Source organism: Triturus cristatus, chromosome 12 (genome assembly GCF_964204655.1).
Source record: "Triturus cristatus chromosome 12, aTriCri1.1, whole genome shotgun sequence".
In the NCBI taxonomy this organism is placed as follows: domain Eukaryota; kingdom Metazoa; phylum Chordata; class Amphibia; order Caudata; family Salamandridae; genus Triturus; species Triturus cristatus.
In genome coordinates, this window is record NC_140595.1 from 855,937,983 (window position 1) to 855,960,623 (window position 22,641).

The window sequence follows — 22,641 nt, forward strand, 5'->3', positions numbered from 1 at the left end:
GAAATTACATATATGAGAGGGTCTTATTGGCATCAAAATTATGGTTAGTGCTCTAAAAGGCTAAAATAAGGACATATTTTCTGAGTTTTCAAATAGCGACAAAGCACTTTTAAATTATTTGTTATCTTTGTTTTTTTATCCAGTTGACCACTTGATTAAATGTTGCACTTAGGGGAGATGATGTGGTGTTACTTCCAGAACTGCAGACTTTGCAACTGGGGAACCAGGTTGAAGTTTCTGCTTCAGCTCGACATTCTGTGATTCTGGTCAAATCACTTAGGGGCATATGTATCAAACTCCCCTTTAGCGAATCTCAAATTGCGAGAATTTGCGATTCGCAAAATCAGATTCGCTAAACGGGATGTATAAAATAAATCGCTAATCATTTGCGATTCCTTAAAAATCGCAAATAATTCGCAGAATCCCGTATTGCGATTTCTTAATAGCGAAATTCGCTAAATAAGAAATCGCAAAAACGGGAATCTGCAAGCCTGGTGCAGGCTGATGACATCACAAACAGGAAACTGTAGTGATTGCCTGCACCTGCTCACCTGAGCCACACCCAGAGGCTGCTTGTGGAGTGTGAGGAGGCTTTCCTGGAGACAGCAACCAGCAATGGATCCCAAACAAAACCAGCAGGGCAAAGATGCAGAAAAAAGAAAGAGAAAACACAAGTTTTCAGAAAAGGAGCAGGAGGTCCTCATTGAGGAGATGGTCTGCAGCCATGAGCTCCTGTTTGGGAAGAAGGCACTCAAAGTCCCAGAGGCCAGGAAGAGGAAAATCTGGCTGGAAATACAGAGCAAGGTGAATGCTGTTGGAGTCACCACACGCACCATCGAGGAGCTGCGCAAGCGGTGGTATGATATGCGCCAGAGGTCCAAGGAGAGGGTGGCAGCCAGACTCAAGGATGCCAGTCAGACTGGAGGAGGACCATCCACTGCAGAGCAGCCAACCCCCCATGAGGAGCTTGTGGAGTCAACCCTCCTGCCTGAGAGCGTTGGTGGTGTGGCTGCAATCGACAGCTCCGACCCCTCATCCAGCAGACAAGGTAAGATGCATGCCAAATCACCCTGCACTCCTCCCCATCCCTTGCACACTCCCCCAAATGCGCATAGTTAACTCCCAACATGCCAATCCAGCCCAGGTCTTACAGCACACCCAGCAATGCATCATGGTACTCGTAGTACTGTGTCTGACTGTGTGTCCATGACACCATCACAAGTAAATGCAACATATGTGTTTTGGGGATCATTGAATAGAAATGTGTCAGAGATTAGCCGTCAAAGATTTGTAACTTTATTGAGTGCCACATGCAGACAGTAACACAAACTCATATAGTCCCCTTTACATCCACAGCACACGCCATGCCACAAGAAGACAGCGCTGAGGGAGAGGAGCCTGCAGACCCTGCGGACTCCAGCGATGAGACAGAGCAGCAGCCAATTCAGCGCAGGAAGCGCGCACATGTGCCCCCACTGCCTCCATTTGAGGATGAAGTCCCAGCAACAGGCGATGACACCGACAGGAGAGAGGGGAGTCAGGGTGTGACAGACATGCCCCGTCATGACGCACCAACACCAAGGCAAAGGGAACAGGCCATTTCCAGGTCAAGGCCCAGGAGCAGCACTGCAACAGAAGGAGAAGGCACCGTGTTCTCCGGCTTGGAACAGTGCATGTTGCAGGAACAGCGCCTGCAAAGCAAGGCAATGCGGTCAATGAATCGCCAGCTAGGCCGCCTACATCAGGACAATTGCAGCATGGTAGCGGCAATACGAGAGCTCTGTGCCACTTTGAGGGACACCCAAGCTGCCAATGACAGGGCTGGACGACGTGCCAATGCACGGCTACACAATTACACCAAGGCAGTCAACCGCCTCTGCACCACCACCAGCGCACTCACACGCAGAAGCGTAACCATGCAGGTGGACATGGCACATTGCTGCCAGGACATAGCGCGAGGGCTGGCGCAGGTGACCACTGCTGTGGAACAGCTGCAGACAGCCAATGCAGGTGGCAGCGCACTAATGGCCTCTGCTGAGAGTGAGGACACATCGAGTCGCAGCAGCATCACTCCAACCTTGCCAGGTGAAAGACGCCGCAGTGGCAGACAGGTAGCAGGCCAAGGGCGCACCATGGGGGTCAACCACCCTGGACGGCACCGACGGAGGTGATCATCTGCGGGGACACTGACTGCAACACGGGTGCATTAACCCGCAAAAGGCTGTTTGCCCTATTTCTTGTGCCTTCTCTGCACTGTGTGTACAACATGTGCTGGGGACAATTACAATTTCTTTCATGTTAAGTGTGATTAAACACTTGACACATCATCAGGCTTTGTAGTCTCATTTCCTCAACACTCACCTAAAAGTAGTTTTGTGTGATCTCAGTCCGTCTCTGGCGTCCAGCAGCTGCCCCAACTCCTGGTGCTGGTCTGGCAGGGGGAGCAGGGCGCTCGTCATCCGATGTGTCTGTATCGCTCACATCAATTGTGGTGCCTTTCCTCATTGCCATGTTGTGTAGCATTGCACAGCTTGCCACGATTTTACAGCAGGTCTCAGGGCTGTATTGCAGTGCGCCTCCACTCTTATGCAGGCACCGGAAGCGGCTCTTCAGGATTCCGAAGGTTCGCTCAATGACACAGCGTGTAGATCTGTGTGCCCTGTTGTAGCTCCTCTCACTTGCATTTGCAGGATCCAGGTATGGGGTCAGGATGAAGTCGCGCACTGCATAGGCACTGTCACCTGCATGGAAGAAAACACAATAGGTGAGTCAATGTCCCCCCCCTCAAGTGATGTAGTGGATGTATTGATGTGTGCAATGTATTTACCGAGCAGGTACCCCTCCCCAAACTCTCCAGCACTCAGACGTCTGTGTATTCCACTGTGTCGGAAGATGAAGGAGTCATGTGTACTGCCGGGGTATTTGGCTACGATGTCGGTGATGTGATACTTAGCGTTGCACACAATCTGTATGTTGAGGGAATGGTAGCATTTCCGATTCCTGTAGACATATTCAGTTTCTGCTGGGGGTGTGATGGCCACATGGGTCCCGTCAATGCAGCCGATGACGTGGGGGAAACGTGCAATCTGGTAGAAGTCCAGTATCGTTTGTTGTAATGCCTGTTGGGTGGTGGGGAAGTAAATGTGATGTGGGAGCCTCAGTAGCATTGCATCTAGGAAGGCATGGAAGAAGCGCGAAAGTGCACTCTGTGACACACCACCAACCTCCGCTATGACCCGTTGAAAACTCCCTGACGCGAGGAGGTGCAGGGAGCACAGGACCTGCACATGTGTGGGAATTGTTTGTGTCCTGCGAGTAGGGTGCTCCAAGTGGGGTTTCAGCTCCTCAATCAGGTCTATTATGGTCTGTGGGTGCAGTCTGTACTTGTCATAGATCTCCTCTTCAGTGTTCTGTAACAGGGTGATGCGCAGCCTGAAGATACGTTCCTGTCTCATTCTCCTGTGTGCAAGGGCCCGAATACGCAGCCTCCTGGCTATCACGTACATTGCAGCCATTGTGGGTGTGTTTGTTGCATTGTGGGCTGGTTTTTGTACCTTGCACCAGTTTACCACCTGCAAGCAATTGGTGTTAATAGCGATTTCTTAATTAGCGAATTTCGTAAAATCGCAATTTGCGATTTTTTCATACATGTGTTTGCGATTTCTTAGCTAGCGATTTCTTGTTAGCGATATTCGCAACGCTAAGGAATCGCAAAATAGGTATTCGCTAGGAAATTCGCAGTTTTCTTGTTTCGCAGCCTAAGAAATCGCTAATTTAGCGATTTCTTATTTTTCAGTTTGGAAATGTGTCATACATATGAAATAGCGAAAAATCAGTCGCAAACGCTGTTTTTTGCGATTCGCAGCGTTTGCGACTAATTTTTGCTTTCATACATATGCCCCTTAGTCTCCCCATGTCTACAACCAAAATGAATGTGTTCTTGTGTGATGTAACCAATGCTCATGTAAAGCACTCCAATACCTGACAAGTCTGCATTATATAACACTGCAAAAACACAAAATAATAAGTGTTTTGCACACTTCTGTCATTGGGCTATATTTGGGCTACATCTGGGTGATTTTGGGCTACATTTGGGCTCTTTTGTCTCCGGTGGCCATCTTGGGAGATTTATTTGTTATGAAGTTTCCTAATTTCCTCATGTACTGCAGTCTCCTCAGTAGGAAATGCTTTCAGTTTTTTACTTTGATTCCATCATGAAGGTATTCAGATATGTCACACATTTGCCATAAATTCTGAATGTTAGCACTCTAGTTGCTCATTAGATCACTGTAGTAAAACTACTGCACCATGGAAGTCTGCTCCTGGTATTAAAAGTGCATGTTTCAGTCTGCATGTCAGAATTTTTTAATGAAATAGAAGAGGATTTGAGAAGTCACTCAAAATGTGCCCTCATTTTCTTTCTTCAGCATTAATCATAATTTCTATGGCAAAATGAACCTCCTCATTGTGTTCCTTTTTAAATTAAATGTTTTAAGTGTTACCAGTTTATTCCAATCAAGATGGCTTCAGGTGTGCCATACTTTTGTCATAATGAAGACAGTAAGCGCTCTAGTTGTTTTTAAGAACATTCTGGGACATTCTGTCATTGGGCTATACTTGGGCTACATCTGGGTGATATTTGGGCTACATTTGGGCTCTTTTGTCTCTGGTGGCCATCTTGGGAGACTTATTTGTTATGAAGTTTCCTAATTTCCTCATTTACTGCAGTCTCCTCAGTAGGAAATACTTTCAATTTTTTACTTTGATTCCATCAAGAAGGCATTCAGATATGTCACACATTTGCCATAAATTCAGAATGTTAGCACTCTTTTTGCTCATTAGATCACTGTAGTAAAGCTACTGCTCACCAGGGAAAACTGCTGCTGGTATTGAAAGTGCATGTTTCAGTCTGCATGTCAGAATTTTGTAATGAAATAGAAGAGGATTTGAGAAGTCACTCAAAATGTGCCCTAATTTTTCTTTCTGCAGCACTAATCATACTTTTTATTGAAAAATGAACCCCCTCATTTTGTTCCTTTTTAAATTAAATGTTTTAAGAGTTACCACTTTAATCCAAGCAAGATGGCTTCAGGTGTGCCATACGTTTATCATAAGTAGGACTGTTAGCGCTCTAGTAGTTCTTTGGAACACTCTGGGAAGCTGCAGTAGAACACAAAGGAATCAACTGACAGTCTCTGCCCTTGTTGGATGTACATGTTTTACTGAGAATGTCAGACTTCATTCTCACATGACTGAGAAAGATAATGTGAATTTACAGAAAATAAGCTCTCAGTTTAGCCTATAGATCACCTTCCAAACCTCTGTGGTAAAAGGATGAGAAAATATTTTTCTCTCAATCATGATATCCCAGCAGAAGGCTTTTTCACATGGTGAAATCACCTTAGAACATACCACAATTCCTAAAATGAGTATGGTACCATCAACAAATGATTTATAATGTAACTAAAGTCTTAAAACCTTCTATTAACTGCAATGCTTTTTAATGAGGTGCTATCATGTATATTGGTCCCAAGATGGCTGCCAACACTTCTTGGATGAAGTGCTGACAGCCAATCAGATCTCAGGATGAGATGTGTGGTTAGGCTCCGCCCACATATATATATGCTTTTAAATGCTATTTTCTCAGGATCTACTGAACAGATTTACACCAAACCTACAAAAGGCACTTCCTTGACCTGAGGACTACCTCTCTGCCAAATTTCAAGTAATTCTGTTCAGCCGTTCGGGCTGTAGCTGTGTCTAAAGGTCCTATGGAAAAATGCATGGGAAAAACGCGTTTTGGGACCCCCCTTTTATCTCAGCCCCCGCTTGACGAATCCCCCCGAGACTTTCAGGGTAGGAGCGGAGCTTAGCGCCCCACCTATTTTGAAAAATTCGCGAGGATTCGTCAACCGGCGCCAAAGTTATTCAAAATAGAATGTTGCGGATTTCCTATGGAAACGTGGTCCTAACTATAACTACCTACTGGCGACCGCCAGTAGGTAATATATATATATATATTCACTGAAAAAACCATAGGTTTCACACACGTTATAGTTAGGAATTAGCATTTAAAAAACCATAGAAATTCAGTGAAAAAACCATAGGTTTCACACATGTTATAGTTAGCTGGACATTTTACTCGTAAAAAACCAATGAAATTGCCCCGTTATAGTTAGTTCAGCTAACTATAACTCGCGCGCCCGCAATGCACTGCTGATGACGTCACATATTACATCACTCATGACATGGTCAGTGACATCACTCATGACATCACTGATGACATCTCAAATGACATCACTGATGACATCACTGATGACATCATCCAGTGAATGTGTGTTTTTCTGAAAATTAAATATGTTTTATATATGTATATCTCAAGGTCGATGGAAGAATAAATGGGTATATAAGTGTCTAAATGGATGATTTGTTTTTGAAAAATTGATTGTGTAACTGACTGATTAAGTGTATCATAGTGAATACATGGCTTAGTGAGTAATGTTTAAATATGTAAATATCTGTATCAGTCTCTCACTTTGTGTATAAGTGGCTGCATGGGTTGGTGAGTAGCTACATGGGTGTCTATATAGGTTATTAGTTGGTTTTTTGAGTATCAGTCTGAGTGTCTGCATGGTTCGGTGGGGGGTATTACGTAGTGCATAGGTGCATGAATGAGTGACTCACTGTTTGTATGTGTTGAACACAGCATGTGTGCAGGACTGTATGGGTGGATGAGTGTGTGTATGGGTGTGTTAGTGAGTGAATGACTGTCTCAATAGTGTCTTTATGAGTAACTACATATGTTTTAAACTAGTATATGTGACTATTGGTGTATATATGTGAGTAAATGTGAGAGTGAGAGATTGAAAGAGTTCCTGTATGAATAAGTATGTGTTTCTATAAGTGATTGTTTAAAAGACTAAGTATGTGTAAGTTTCCGTAGAAGTAAGTATGGTGGTGTGTGTATAACTGTATATGCAAGTAAATGTATGTTTGATTCTTTATCAGCATGAGTGACTATGTGTGTGAGTAACTCTATGGATGAGTGGCATTGTGTAACAGGATGTATAGGTGTATGAGTACATATGATGAGTGAGTACATGTATGAGTGACTGTATAGGACTGTTGGTGAATGAGTGGATGTGTATGTGGATCTTAGAATTACTGAAGAGGTTGTTGTAACTGGTATTGGTATGTCCATTGTTTTGAATATTTTAGTCTCTATTTTTGAATGTGTGTATCAAAGGTTATATTAGGGTGAGAGGAGGTCTGCCACTCTATCACAAGGATGATGTCATCAGTGATGTCATCAGTGATGTCATTTGAGATGTCATCAGTGATGTCATGAGTGATGTCAGTGTCACTGACCATGTCATGAGTGATGTAATATGTGACGTCATCAGCAGTGCATTGCGGGCGCGCGAGTTATAGTTAGCTGAACTAACTATAACGGGGCAATTTCATTGGTTTTTTACGAGTAAAATGTCCAGCTAACTATAACATGTGTGAAACCTATGGTTTTTTCACTGAATTTCTATGGTTTTTTAAATGCTAATTCCTAACTATAACGTGTGTGAAACCTATGGTTTTTTCAGTGAATTTCTAAGGTTTTTTAAATGCTAATTCCTAACTATAACGTGTGTGAAACCCATGGTTTTTTCAGCGAATTTGCAAGGTTTTTTAAATGCTAATTCCTAACTATAACGTGTGTGAAACCCATGGTTTTTTCAGTGAATTTGCAAGGTTTTTTAAATGCTAATTTTTTTTTTTATTCTTCATTTTTTTCAAACATATTTTTAATTTAATTTTCTTTCCTTTTATATAGACTATGCTTAAATTTTTAAAATCCTTAAATATTTTTTTTTAATATATTTTTTAAAATAAACATGTAAAATTTATTTCCAGTTTTTTTTTTTTTTTAGTACGCGTACCGTAAGCTCACGGTAAGCGTACGGTTTACGCAACGTCCGTAATCTATCTACGCTGCTTGCGTATAGTTACGTACTTTGCGTATCCGCGCGTACTGTGCGTGGGACGCGTGCGCGCTTACGCCACACGCGCACGTTACGCGGAAGTGCCGGGGAGTGACTGTTATGCGCATGCGCGCAAGCGAGTGTCTTTTTTACGCGCATGCGTACTTTTTGCCGTAAGCGTACCGTAAGCGTACCGTAAGCGTACGGTAGGTCATGTGATCTTGAAACACAACTTTTGATTGGTTGAAACTACTTTCAGTTCTAGAACTCTCCTACACCACACCCATTCCCCTCATTTCTGCTTGTGATCCCTTGGGAGAAGGAGCTGGTTTGTCTTTGGGATACGATGGCAGAACAGCAGAGCTCTTCTGAGAGTGAGGCTAGCACTAGCAGCACTGTCTTGAGGCAGAGATCGAGGAAACAAAAGCCTTCTTATGTTTGGGATTATTTTACTTTTCCAGAAGGCCAGCAAAAGGTGAATGCACCCTTAGTTACTTGCTGTCTGTGTAAGCGTGTACTTTCTAGAGGTAATCCTGACAGGAAGTATTCCTTTGGGAATCACACCATGAAGAGGCACCTCCAGGATGTACACGGAAGGACACATGGTCATCTTTTTGGAGGTAACTCTTCAGAAAGACGAGCCAGTACATCCACAGCAGCTCAGCCTGGACCATCATCTGCAGGGCTGACTCCTTCCTCTGCAGGTCAGGTGAGCCCTTCATCTGTGGGGGGAGCATCTCCTTCTGCTGGCCCTCTGGAAATTAACCCTCGATTTCTGAGGGTTGATATTCGATGTGCCTCTTGTCATGATCTAATTTGTCATAGGGAGACCAGTGTTTCCCTAGTGAACCTCAAAATAGATCAGCACACTTGTCACAGAGACTAATTTTCCCATGCTTCCTTTCCTCTGTCCCTGCATGAACACAACGGTTCTTTTAAGAGCCAACCTTATCTTTCATCTTTTTTTTTACATATGTTTTTTAAAACCTTTTTTTTTTTTTTTTTACCGTACGCGTACGGTGCGCGTACCTTTTTTTTATTTTTTTTAAAAAACACTAAAAATCAATTATCACATTACAAGGTCCTTGAGAGACTACAATTATTATTATTGACTTACCATACACACTCAAAAAAATATTTATTCATTTGTTTTTTTAAAAAATAGTTTTAAAAATGGTTGTAGTTTTCGAAAATTTTCTATATCGATCTGAAAAAAAAGAAAAAAGTATTAATATTTTTTTAACAATTTATAATACAGTATACATATTTACATTTTTTTCCCAAAAATATTTTTGCCTTATTTTTGCTGTTTTCAGAATATATTGCATTTCACTATAAATTGTGAAAGCAATTGCATTCATCATTTTACAGCGGGCAAAAAAAAATAACAATCTCAAAGATTGTATTAAAAAAGCCCAGAATCTCTTCTCACTTAAACTTATCATTACAGAAATGCATATTATTCTAAAAAAATATCATCTAAAAACAATACTTATTTCTTTAAAATACCGTCTGATATGTTTGTTTCAGAAGTATAATCACAATATTATATCTCAAATAACTCCAAAATACATCTGATTTCATTTCCTTTAGGCCAAATAGTATTTTTTTTTTTTTTTTTGGAATAAATTTCCAAGGGAAATCCATTAAAATTCTAAAGTTTAATCTGTCCAGATCTCACCGATTCTCTGTAACATTTTGGTTCACGAAAATTTTTTGAATAATTTATTTAGTCCACAATAGAATTGCTTACTTTTCCACATGGCCAAATAGTAATTTTTTAAATCATTTTTGAAAAAATTTCCAATGGCAGTCCAATAGCATTCCAAAATTTAAAATGTGCAGAAGTTACCGATTATCTCTAAATTATTGGTTTTTCAAAATTGCATTAAAAATTAAAAAAGTCCACATTACAATTGGTTATCTTTCCTTTAGGCCAAATGATAATTTTAAAAATATTTTTTCTACAAAATTGCAATGGTAATCCAGTAAAATGGTAAAATTATTTTGTCCAGATCTTGCCAAGTCTCTCTAAAATTTAGGTTTCAGGAAGATTAGATAGGAATTTGCTAAATCAAAAGGCAAACGTTGTTTGAAAATCAATTGGGAATCATTACACAGTGTCCAGCCTTTTTCACATTTTAGATAAACTGTGTAATGTCCAGAAGTAACAGTAGGTCCATCATGGAAAATTATTGCAACAGTTACAAAAGTTTTTCCTGAAATTGATAATTGCTGTCCTGTAAACTTCTTTATTAAAGTATCCAATTTTGAACCATCAGCTCTACATCGTTGCATCATTAAAATTACATACTGTCCGTATTCCCTTAAAATTAATGTTGAAAACATGTCAGAATTACACTCACCACATTTCATGCTATGATTAGCATCTTTAACTAATTTTGCAAAAGTGACTGTTTTACTCTCTGGCAATGTCAAATAAATAAACCTTTCATTATCAACAATAGAGCCACATATATTATAACAATTACCACAACTATGTTCCCATTTATAAGAGAGACCAAAAAAAATGTCAATGGGAATTCCTTCTTCTTCCACTACCTGAAGAAAATACATCAAAAATTAGTGTGCATCTTGCTGTTCATTTTGAGAAAACTGTGTTCGTCCTGAACATACATCTAAAAGTTTTCTAATATCAGTAGCACTTTCTATTTGAGTTTTATCTTTACTCAGCTTTTGAAAAAGGAGACTCAGCTCTGAACAGAATCTTTTTCCCTGATTTACTATTATCTGCTCTTGCAAACTTTCCAGATAAAATGCAACATTCAGCACTACATTAGCGTAGCAGTTGACACCAGAGCTATTTTCAAAATGACATCCTACAACCTGTTCTTCATTGTCCTTTTTCTTTTTGCTTGCAATTACATCACTCCTCTTTTTTTTCCTCTTCTCTATATCTTCATTACAGATATTCTCATTTCTCCTTTTACGAGAAACTACACGTTTCTCCAACACAGGATACTGACCTAAATGAGGAGCATAGCTTCTTCTTAATCTATTATACTCCTTTACACAGTTTGTATCAGCACTAACTTTTGAGTCATCAAAGTCTATCATGAATAAACCTGATAATGTTTTGACTCGTGACAAAGCTACATATGCCATACCTTCTTTGAACACAGTTGAACCAATGTTCACAAATGCACAATCTACAGTCAATCCTTGAGACTTGTGGATAGTTACAGCATATGCTAGAGAAAACGGAAACTGCTTCCTACGTACATATAAGTCTTTCACAAGCATAAAACGAACTGTACAACGACAAATATCTTTAACTTCATCTATCTGATCAAATTTTATCTGTAAACATTCAATTCCTTCTTTTTTCTGATAATTAATAAAACCCACAACTCTTCCCATCGCTCCATTCACTAAGCCTTTCTCAACATCCAAATTTCTCCTTAAAAATACTCTACAGTTCATGCAAACATATAGATTGTTTTCTAATCCTGCTGTTTTGGAGATGTTCTTCTCTAGTGAGTCCAATTTATTTTTCAGTTTGCCTGTTACTGTGACAGTAATTCTTCCATCCTCAATTTTGTCCACTGCTTCCAATTTCCTGATCTCTTCCTTTTCCAATTTCAAAAGCTCCTCATTAAATATTGAGCATTCACGTAGAGTTGGCATTAAGCAGATGACACTTTTGTTTTCTGCAATATTCTTGTATATTTTCTCTGCAACTATTTCTTCCTTTGGAAATAAATTATGTAGCAGCCGACTCTGTAATGCTTTTTTCCCAACTTCTGTGAGTAGTCCAATTCTGATATCTTTCAGAATACTTCCATATTCTTCATCGTTTGCTTGCCTCATATTAGTTGTAAGTTCCTTGTACTCAAAGAAGGACCAAATATTTGTATTTCCGATGCTTCCCAATGACTTCTTCGTGTCTTCATGTGTCACAGTATTAAACACTGGTTGTCCTTTAACTGGAGTAAGTTGCAAAAGATCCCCAAAAACTATGACGTGTTTTCCACCAAATAACACGTCATAGTCTGTCTTCAAAATTTGCTGCATTCTTAAATGCACAAAGGCAAGCATTAAGTTTGATACCATGCTCACCTCATCAATAATGAGAACTTGCATCTTCTTCAATACTCTTGAAACTTCCAAGGATGCTTCTCCAGTTAGCTTGTTGAATTGTATTTTGTTCTCATGCTCCACTGGTAACATTAGCAAACGATGTAAGGTGATTCCTTTTATGTTATATGCTGCTAACCCAGTTGGAGCAGTAACCACACAAGACAAAGTAGAATCCGTTTTTTGCTGTAGGTAGCTTCTGATGACTTTAATTAGGAAACTTTTTCCAGTGCCAGCTTGTCCGCTTACATACATCCTGATTGGATGAAATGATGTGCATGAGCACTCTTTTTTTTCATGTAGAAATCCGTGATCAATTTTGTTTTTGATCTCTTCATAAATGTGTTGCTGCTCTTGATTCAGTTGTCTTTCCAAATTTTGTAAGTCTATAAATTCTTCTTGAGCTTGATTCATAGCCGTTTCCACTTCATTCATGGCTATTGATGCTTCATTTTCAACGATTGGTTGTCCTAGGGGATCTTGACTGAGTGTTCCAGAACTTTGGCTGTCCTGAGAACTGTCTCTAGCTATTTCTGCTGCAATTGTAGTTTCCTGTTCAATTTCTTCATTTAACATTTGCAGATAAGTTGAGAATGTACTGCATTGTATGCTGTCTTTGCAAGCATTAAAAGAATCTTCATAGCTCTGGAATTCTCCCAGTAGTTCATCCTCTGTACGCCATGGTTTAAACAACTGTAAAAGAGCCAAGTAGTAAAATTCTTTCTTGTCGGTAGTGTCGCAACTCAGCTTCCGGTGATTTATCAAACTTCCTTTGGTTTGCTTCACCAAACATCCTTCTTCACCAACAACTTTATATTTTCCACTGTTGATGTCTTCTGCAGCTTTCCGTGAATAAATGTAGTTCTGCAACACTTCATAGAGACACATGTTCTCCAGATGATGACTTCTCTTGGGATAATATGTGTCCAACATGTTTGTTTTCAATATATCTGTACTTTCTGGGTCATTCTCAGCCAAATATTCAATTTCTCCAACAGATTTCAGTACCCGATTTCTCATTGCTGCAAGGCCTAAACTTGCCCAAATTATTCTTCTTGACTTCGAGTAGAGACTTGCAGAAGATAACCTATCTGAACATTCGTAGGATCCAATTTCTCGATGCGATAACATCTTCAAACTGAAACTGTACAGCTTCTTACTGACAGTCTTCTCGTGAGAAATCTCTTCCCACATTTCCTTCAATTCTGTTTTTTCTGATTTCGTAATGTAAGACGTTACATATCGTGCAACAGCAATGGAATTGTCAGCTACATACTGTATATCCATGTTAGCGTTCCACATGGATAAAATGACTGGGTTGTAGTCATTTATATTTGTTGATTCTTCTTTTCTTTTAAGGTTGTAGGTATTCTTAGGTGATTTTCTTGTGATAGTATGTCTCACAGCTGACATAAAACTGTTGACTCTTCCATTTGAAAGAACAGGTCTAGGAAATCCAAATCGACATTTAGTGTAGTATTTTTCTTTGCTCTTGTATTTCCGTCGACAGTATTTTCCACACCGATGACTTTGGAAACGTAGAACTTGCTCCTTTAACTTGTTCTCTTCTGTGCTTTTTGGTATACCACATGTTGCATATTCTTCAATGTAAGATAACACTGCTTCATCAGTATCTGTTCCAAACTTTGGGGCATCCTTGATCCACAGCAGCATATGAATATGAGGAGCACCTCTTGCCTGGTACTCTTTTCTCCAAAAGAAATCCACTACTTCTCCAAGGGGTGGATTTTTTTTATTGCAGATGAAGGACATCATAGCCTCAAATCTATGATTGAAATATCTGCAAACATTAACCGGATCCAATGAGCACAGTTCTCCTGCTGTCTTGTATTCGATGTTTTTAATGTTTGAATTGGCCTCTCGTAGAAAATCCAGTAAATCATCCCAAGCGTACTCGGCACAGCTTAGGGTAAGGAACCATGTTGGTGTTCCTAAATTGCGTAACATGCATTTTAGTTCACCATGGCGTCGGTACCAATATTCATTTGTCCCACGCTGACAAGCCATCAGATTGATCAGTTGTGTTTCCAAATGATCATCTCGGTGCTGCACTTTCTCCATAAAATCCTTAGCAGACACATTTTGTAAATGTACTCCACTTTTTAAAATGTGATTTACTGCATAAGACAGTGCAGACAAGTCGCTTTCAAATAAAAGATGGAACAAATAAGGAATACTTTGTCGAAATCTGGGATCTTCAGCATATAGTCTTGTAGTGCGATACTCTGAAGCTGGAATCTGTTCTGGACGTTCATCGTATCGTCCTCCTTTTCCTTTAGGAAACAGCTGGGGAAAACATCGAGCTTCCAAGCTCTCCTCCCATACACTCACGGGATTTCCTTTTGCTTTCTTCATCTGAAAGAGATCAATATTGTCTCCCATAACTTCTTTCGAATGGAGAGGATGTATGCTAAAATGTTCATAAATTTCTTCTTCCTTTGACTTGTCCACTTTTTCAATTTGTCCAGTTGGTGTTTCTGTGTGTTCTTGAAAATCTTCTTCTTCTTCTTCTTCTTCTATATAAATTGATTCATACCATTTGTTATTTTTTTTCAAATACAAATTTGCTCTTTGTACTTTCCGCACATCTACCAGCTCCTGCCAAATCTTCTTATTCTTTGTAGGTACACCATTAACCAGAATAATTAATGGTTCAGTTTCCAAAGTATCCGCATCAATAGTTTCCATATTTTTTTTCAAATCCAAGGGCAAATACACCACTCTACCTTTTAAACCTCTCAGTAAATCTGAAGGAGGTAATTTACCAGTTTTGGGCTCCATACGTACTATGGTCTGGAACGGATGAACACATTGAATGAGTATAGACTCATATGTATTTAATTCAGAAAGTTCAGCAGGAATAGCATCCAATTCTAAATTATTATGTACAGCTCTGGTCGGCATTCTATTTTCCTCTAACTTGTTGTAACAGTATTTACAAATACGCTGATCTTCACCCAATTCAAAACAATTTTCAAGAAATATATATGTGGCAAAATCCATCCACTTATAATTATCTTCATTTTCACTCTTTCTGTAGAGATCAACATTCCTAGTTTGTTTTCTATAATGAGTTCTGCGGCAACAAATACAAGTAACATTTGGTCTTTCATTAGAGACTATTGCAAATTTTGTTATGTGATCATTAAATGTGTTACTTACAGAGGGTTCTACATTCTCTTCCACTTCTGCCTCATTTACTGTGTCCTTCTCTGCACTGTTTTGTTCAGGACCAAAGTAACAAAACTGAATTTCATCAACAACCTTCTCTACATCTGATACCGTTCCTCGGAACAGAGCCCTATTCAATTCATTTAACTTTATTGCTGGACTTTTGGCAAAATACAACCGTCTCACAAACTTTCTCATTTCAGTATGATGAACAGCCAGCATCCTAAAATGATGGAAAACACTATTGCACACTTTTCTAGATAGACAAGCAAGAGAATGACCCTGCAAACCAGTATTCTCTCTCACTCTGCATGGATCCAGACTTTGAAGCACCTTAATCTTTTGTTTTACACTTTTTTTACTATATTCTCTTAGAAACTCTCGAAATCTGTCAATAGATTCCTGACGCACAGTGCAAATACTACTACAATTCCAAGTGTACACTGGGGCTTTAGGACGTCTCCCCATTGCCTCATCTGCCATCACTTGTACCTCATCTCTTGGAACCATTATCTCCTTCTCCATTATGCAACCATTTTTTACTTCGTATGAACGACCTCTGGTGTCAACTGCATGCAGCAAACTATTACTTTGAAAATAGCTCTCTTCATTAAAAAAAGGTTCACTACTTGAACTATGCATCCACTTTCCTAAAAACACTTTACAAAAGTTTGTTCTGTTCACTACTCTTTTGCTTTTGCTTTGTGATTTCAGTACATTAACCATTTTATCTAATGTACGCATCCTATTCAAAATTAATATGAATAGTTTCCTTTTTAATTCTAATGCTTTTGCTGCAATGGCTTCAATTTCTTTTTTTCTCTTGTAATATTTTGCCTTTTGCTTATATTTCTTTACATCCTTTATCAAATTGGACATAACTCTTCTCTGAAACATTTTTCTACGTATCTCTTTAAACACTGTTTTTCTGTTTATGTTAAACTTTTCAATTGCAGAAGGTATATTTGCATTAACTAAATTCTCAATTTTTTGCTGTTCTCTATGTTTTGTTACATTTTTCCGAGGACAGACATTTTGTACATTTTTCTTTGTTTTGAATATTTTGTTAAGAAATTGTTTTTTCTGCTTACCAGAAGATTTTTTCTTTTTCCCAACATGAGCATCTTCTACTAACTTTGGTCCTCCAGTTGTCTTCAAATATAGTTTTTTTTTTAGCGTTTTTTGAACTCGAGATTTTGTAGGCATCTTAAATTTTGTTCACTGTTCTTCAGCAATACCTGAAAAAAACTAAAAAAAAAATCCTTTATTGTATTTAAATATATTACTACATTTGTTTTCACAATAGTCACAAAACAAAATTTCTTTGCCAATTTGAATGCACACAAACTGCTCTTTTTTTTGGGCAAGTGAAAATCTCTTTTACAAACTGTCACATTATGAAACCACTTTTCAGATTTTTTAAAAAGCTCATGTCCACAGTGCTACACTCCAGCAAGGGCAACCAGCCTTAGTGAAGCTCAATGTATTTGCATTACAGACTGAAACCTGAAAACCCCACTCGCTTGTAAATACTTTGCATGACTATACACGGCAAGCACATGGGTGTGTGCTAAGACTCTGCTTCTTCCCCCAAAAATTCGCTCCCCCCTTTCCATCTAATGCAACTGTGAAATCACCAGAGCAAGACGCAATAAATCTCTGCCTATAATTCCTCTATGCACACAGAGTCATGTTTTCACATTAGTCCCAAAACGAAATTTCTTTGCCATTTTGAAAGCACACTTACTGCTCTTTTTTTTTTGGGCCGAGTGAAAATCACTTTTACAGACTGACACATTATGAAACCTTTTTTAAAAATTTATTTAATTGCACATGTCCAAGCTGTTTTTTTTTCAGACCACCACCATGTGTATTCTCTGTGTCTGCCTACACTCCAGCAAGGGCAACCAGCCTTAGTGATGCTGAATGTATTTGCATTACAGACTTAAACCTGAAAACCTCACTGGCTTCTAAATACTGTGCATGACTATACATGGCAAGCACATGGGTGTGTGCTAAGCCTCTGCTTCTTCCCCAAAAAATTCGCTCCCCCTTTCCATCTAATGCAACTGTGAAATCACCAGAGCAAGACGCAATAAATCTCTGCCTATAATTCCTCTATGCACACAGAGTCATGTTTTCACATTAGTCCCAAAACGAAATTTCTTTGCCATTTTGAAAGCACACTTACTGCTCTTTTTTTTTCGGGCCGAGTGAAAATCACTTTTACAGACTGACACATTATGAAACCTTTTTTAAAAATTTATTTAATTGCACATGTCCAAGCTGTTTTTTTTTCAGACCACCACCATGTGTATTCTCTGTGTCTGCCTACACTCCAGCAAGGGCAACCAGCCTTAGTGATGCTGAATGTATTTGCATTACAGACTTAAACCTGAAAACCCCACTGGCTTCTAAATACTGTGCATGACTATACATGGCAAGCACATGGGTGTGTGCTATGCCTCTGCTTCTTCCCCCAAAAATTCGCTCCCCCTTTCCATCTAATGCAACTGTGAAATCACCAGAGCAAGACGCAATAAATCTCTGCATATAATTCCTCTATGCACACAGAGTCATGTTTTCACATTAGTCCCAAAACGAAATTTCTTTGCCAATTTGAAAGCACACTTACTGCTCTTTTTTTTTCGGGCCAAGTGAAAATCTCTTTTTACAATTTGAAATCACTTTTACAGACTGACACATTATGAAACCACTTTTTTTTCTTTTATTTAAATGCACATGTCCAAGCTGTTTTTTCAGACCACCACCATGTGCATTCTCTGTGACTGCCTACACTCCACCAAGGGCAACCAGCCTTAGTGATGCTGAATGTATTTGCATTACAGACTTAAACCTGAAAACCCCACGGGCTTCTAAATACTGTGCATGACTATACATGGCAAGCACATGGGTGTGTGCTAAGCCTCTGCTTCTTCCCCCAAAAATTCGCTCCCCCTTTCCATCTAATGCAACTGTGAAATCACCAGAGCAAGACGCAATAAATCTCTGCCTATAATTCCTCTATGCACACAGAGTCATGTTTTCACATTAGTCCTAAAACGAAATTTCTTTGCCAATTTGAAAGCACACTTACTGCTCTTTTTTTTTAGGGCGAAGTGAAAATCTCTTTTTACAATTTGAAATCACTTTTACAGACTGACACATTATGAAACCACTATTTTTGATTTATTTAATTGCACATGTACAAACTGTTTTTTTTTCAGACCACCACCATGTGCATTCTCTGTGACTGCCTACACTCCACCAAGGGCAACCAGCCTTAGTGATGCTGAATGTATTTGCATTACAGACTTAAACCTGAAAACCCCACTGGTTTCTAAATACTGTGCATGACTATACATGGCAAGCACATGGGTGTGTGCTAAGCCTCTGCTTCTTCCCCAAAAAATTCGCTCCCCCTTTCCATCTAATGCAACTGTGAAATCACCAGAGCAAGACGCAATAAATCTCTGCCTATAATTCCTCTATGCACACAGAGTCATGTTTTCACATTAGTCCTAAAACGAAATTTCTTTGCCAATTTGAAAGCACACTTACTGCTCTTTTTTTTTAGGGCCAAGTGAAAATCTCTTTTTACAATTTGAAATCACTTTTACAGACTGACACATTATGAAACCACTATTTCTGATTTATTTAATTGCACATGTACAAACTGTTTTTTTTTCAGACCACCACCATGTGCATTCTCTGTGACTGCCTACACTCCACCAAGGGCAACCAGCCTTAGTGATGCTGAATGTATTTGCATTACAGACTTAAACCTGAAAACCCCACTGGCTTCTAAATACTGTGCATGAATATACATGGCAAGCACATGGGTGTGTGCTAAGCCTCTGCTTCTTCCCCCAAAAATTCGCTCCCCCTTTCCATCTAATGCAACTGTGAAATCACCAGAGCAAGACGCAATAAATCTCTGCCTATAATTCCTCTATGCACACAGAGTCATGTTTTCACATTAGTCCTAAAACGAAATTTCTTTGCCAATTTGAAAGCACACTTACTGCTCTTTTTTTTTCGGGCCAAGTGAAAATCTCTTTTTACAATTTGAAATCACTTTTACAGACTGACACATTATGAAACCACTATTTTTGATTTATTTAATTGCACGTGTCCAAGCTGTTTTTTTTTCAGACCACCACCATGTGCATTCTCTGTGACTGCCTACACTCCACCAAGGGCAACCAGCCTTAGTGATGCTGAATGTATTTGCATTACAGACTTAAACCTGAAAACCCCACTGGCTTCTAAATACTGTGCATGACTATACATGGCAAGCACATGGGTGTGTGCTAAGCCTCTGCTTCTTCCCCCAAAAATTTGCTCCCCCTTTCCATCTAATGCAACTGTGAAATCACCAGAGCAAGACGCAATAAATCTCTGCCTATAATTCTTCTATGCACACAGAGTCATGTTTTCACATTAGTCCCAAAACGAAATTTCTTTGCCAATTTGAAAGCACACTTACTGCTCTTTTTTTTTCGGGCCAAATGAAAATCTCTTTTTACAATTTGAAATCACTTTTACAGACTGACACATTATGAAACCACTATTTTTGATTTATTTAATTGCACGTGTCCAAGCTGTTTTTTTTTCAGACCAACACCATGTGTATTCTCTGTGTCTGCCTACACTCCAGCAAGGGCAACCAGCCTTAGTGATGCTGAATGTATTTGCATTACAGACTTAAACCTGAAAACCCCACTGGCTTCTAAATACTGTGCATGACTATACACGGCAAGCACATGGGTGTGTGCTAAGCCTCTGCTTCTTCCCCAAAAAATTCGCTCCCCCTTTCCATCTAATGCAACTGTGAAATCACCAGAGCAAGACGCAATAAATCTCTGCCTATAATTCTTCTATGCACACAGAGTCATGTTTTCACATTAGTCCCAAAACGAAATTTCTTTGCCAATTTGAAAGCACACTTACTGCTCTTTTTTTTTTCGGGGCAAGTGTAAATCACTTTTACACACTGACACATTATGAAACCACCATGTGTAACTACAACAAAAACAATTCCCATTTCTATTATTCATTTCTTAAGTTACCACATACATACCCTCTCAAACTGTAAACTCACCTTTAAAATTAGTTAGTTGTGAAAGAAATGTGACACTCAAACAGCAGATTATCAGAGCCAGGATCTCTGTTGTGTTCACCTCTCTCCTCTCAGCAGAACCAGATAATGGCAAACTTTCCCTCTATTTTTCCACACATATACATGTAAGTTTCAAATCTCAGTGCTTCCCCCTTTTTTTCACATGTAATCACACATTTCTATTGGTTGAAAACGAACCCTTTTCCAAAAGTACCCTTCCCCCAACTTGACTTCTGCCTAGTACCCTTCCCCCAACTTGACTTCTGCCTGCTACCATAGCAACAGCTCATGGAACACTGCTGTGTGCAGTTAGGTCAGAAGTTCGACACACAATGTTTCAATTCCACAGAGCAAGAGTGCTTGACTTTTCAAACCTAACAGCAAATCCATAGTACTGTTCTTTGGTTACACATTTTTTTGTACCAATACAAAACATGCTTCTATTAATTTTCACATACAGCCTAGTTTTTATTCTAGAATGGTATGAAACAGCCAATCAGTTCTTTTTGTTTTAAAAAAATATGTATGCCTCCATTTCCAAACTGTCTTTCTTTTCATATTGCCATTCTACTGAAAGACACCTCCTGAGTGCATCCAGTTCTCCTTTGAAGATGTTCACAGTGTGGATTGTAGGGCACAGCTATGTCTTCTGGAGTGAAAAGTATGCAGAGAAAACAGATATGGTGAGAGACCTTGCTTTGCCAAATGTAGACATTAAATGGATTGGTCAGAGAGGGTTAAAGTGGCACCAATTGATGCCATTGGTGAAATCCTTTATTCAAATCCAACACCCTGACCTCATAATAGTGCACTGTGGTGGCAATGACCTAGGCACTTTGACTGGGGTAGGTCTGGAAATGCTTATGAAGGACACCTTTGCACAACTGTTTTCACTTTTCCCTAAAACTGCCTTTGTGTTTTCCAACATATGCCAAAGGCAAAAATGGAACTGGTCCAATCATTTCTGTCCACAGATTGACAAAGCAAGAAAGCACGTCAACAAATCTGTTTCTGCTTTCCTCCGTGACTATGGTATGGGTGCCATTTACCACAACAACTTGCGTTATGACATGCAAGACATTTATAGAGGAGATGGTGTGCACTTCAATGATGAAGGGAACAGAGTCTTCCTCTTGAACCTTAGACTCTGCATCGGTACTTACTTGTAGGTACCACTAAAAAAATGACTTCATAAACACAACAGCTCTTTTTAGAGCTCCCTAATTTCTAAACTCTTAAATCTGCTTTTCATGTATCTATTTTTATTTTTTTACCGTACGCTTACCGTAAGCTTACCGTACGCGTACCCCGTGATTTTTTTTAAAATCAATAAATGTTTTTTTTGTACTTTTCTGTCCTTCTTTGACCCCCTTACAAATGTTAGGGGGTCTGTAACTCTCCTCATTGCCCCCTTTCCTTGTTTTCACTCTTTTTTTTCAGAGTGAAATACACAAAATGGCGGCCGCCGCTTCCTGGTTTCGGCCGATTCGAATGTTTACTAAGATCTAACAGCCAATCAGAATCGCGCTCGCGCACGCCGCCGTACGCTTACCGTAAGCGTACGGTAAGCGTACGGTAAGCGTACCGTAAGCGGGCTCAGATATATATATTGATTTAAAGGCTATTTTCTCAGAATCTACTGAACAGATTTACACCAAACCTACAAAAGGCACTTCCTTGACCTAGGGACTACCTCTCTGCCAAATTTTGAGTAATTCTGTTCAGCCGTTCGGGCTGTAGCTCGTTCTAAAGGTCCTATGGAAAAATGCATGGGGAAAACGCGTTTTGGGACCCCCCTTTTATCTCAGCCCCCGCTTGACGGATCCCCCCGAGACTTTCAGGGTAGGAGCGGAGCGTAGCGCCCCACCTATTTTGAGGATTCGTCGACCGGCGCCAAAGTTATTCAAAATAGAATGTTGAGGTTTTCCTATGGAAACGTGGTCCTAACTATAACTACCTACTGGCGACCGCCAGTAGGTAATATATATATATATATTCACTGAAAAAACCATGGGTTTCACACACGTTATAGTTAGGAATTAGCATTTAAAAAACCTTAGAAATTCAATGAAAAAACCAAAGGTTTCACACATGTTATAGTTAGCTGGACATTTCACTCGTAAAAAACCATTGAAATTCCCCCGTTATAGTTAGTTCAGCTAACTATAACTCGCGCGCCCGCAATGCACTACTGATGACGTCACATATTACATCACTCATGACATGGTCACTGACATCACTCATGACATCACTGAT

General features: G+C 39.5%; 1 protein-coding gene across 1 annotated transcript in view; it reads left to right on the top strand.

Moving 5' to 3' along the window:
• Positions 1 to 615: 615 nt before the first annotated feature.
• The window catches only part of LOC146783105 (uncharacterized), a 41,513-nt gene continuing 19,487 nt past the window's right edge, over positions 616 to 22,641 (top strand). Inside the window, exons 1-2 of the mRNA XM_085637294.1 lie at positions 616 to 1,048; positions 1,357 to 1,760. Coding sequence (XP_085493420.1) covers positions 616 to 1,048; positions 1,357 to 1,760 — 837 coding nt within the window. The remainder of the gene's footprint in view (positions 1,049 to 1,356; positions 1,761 to 22,641) is intronic.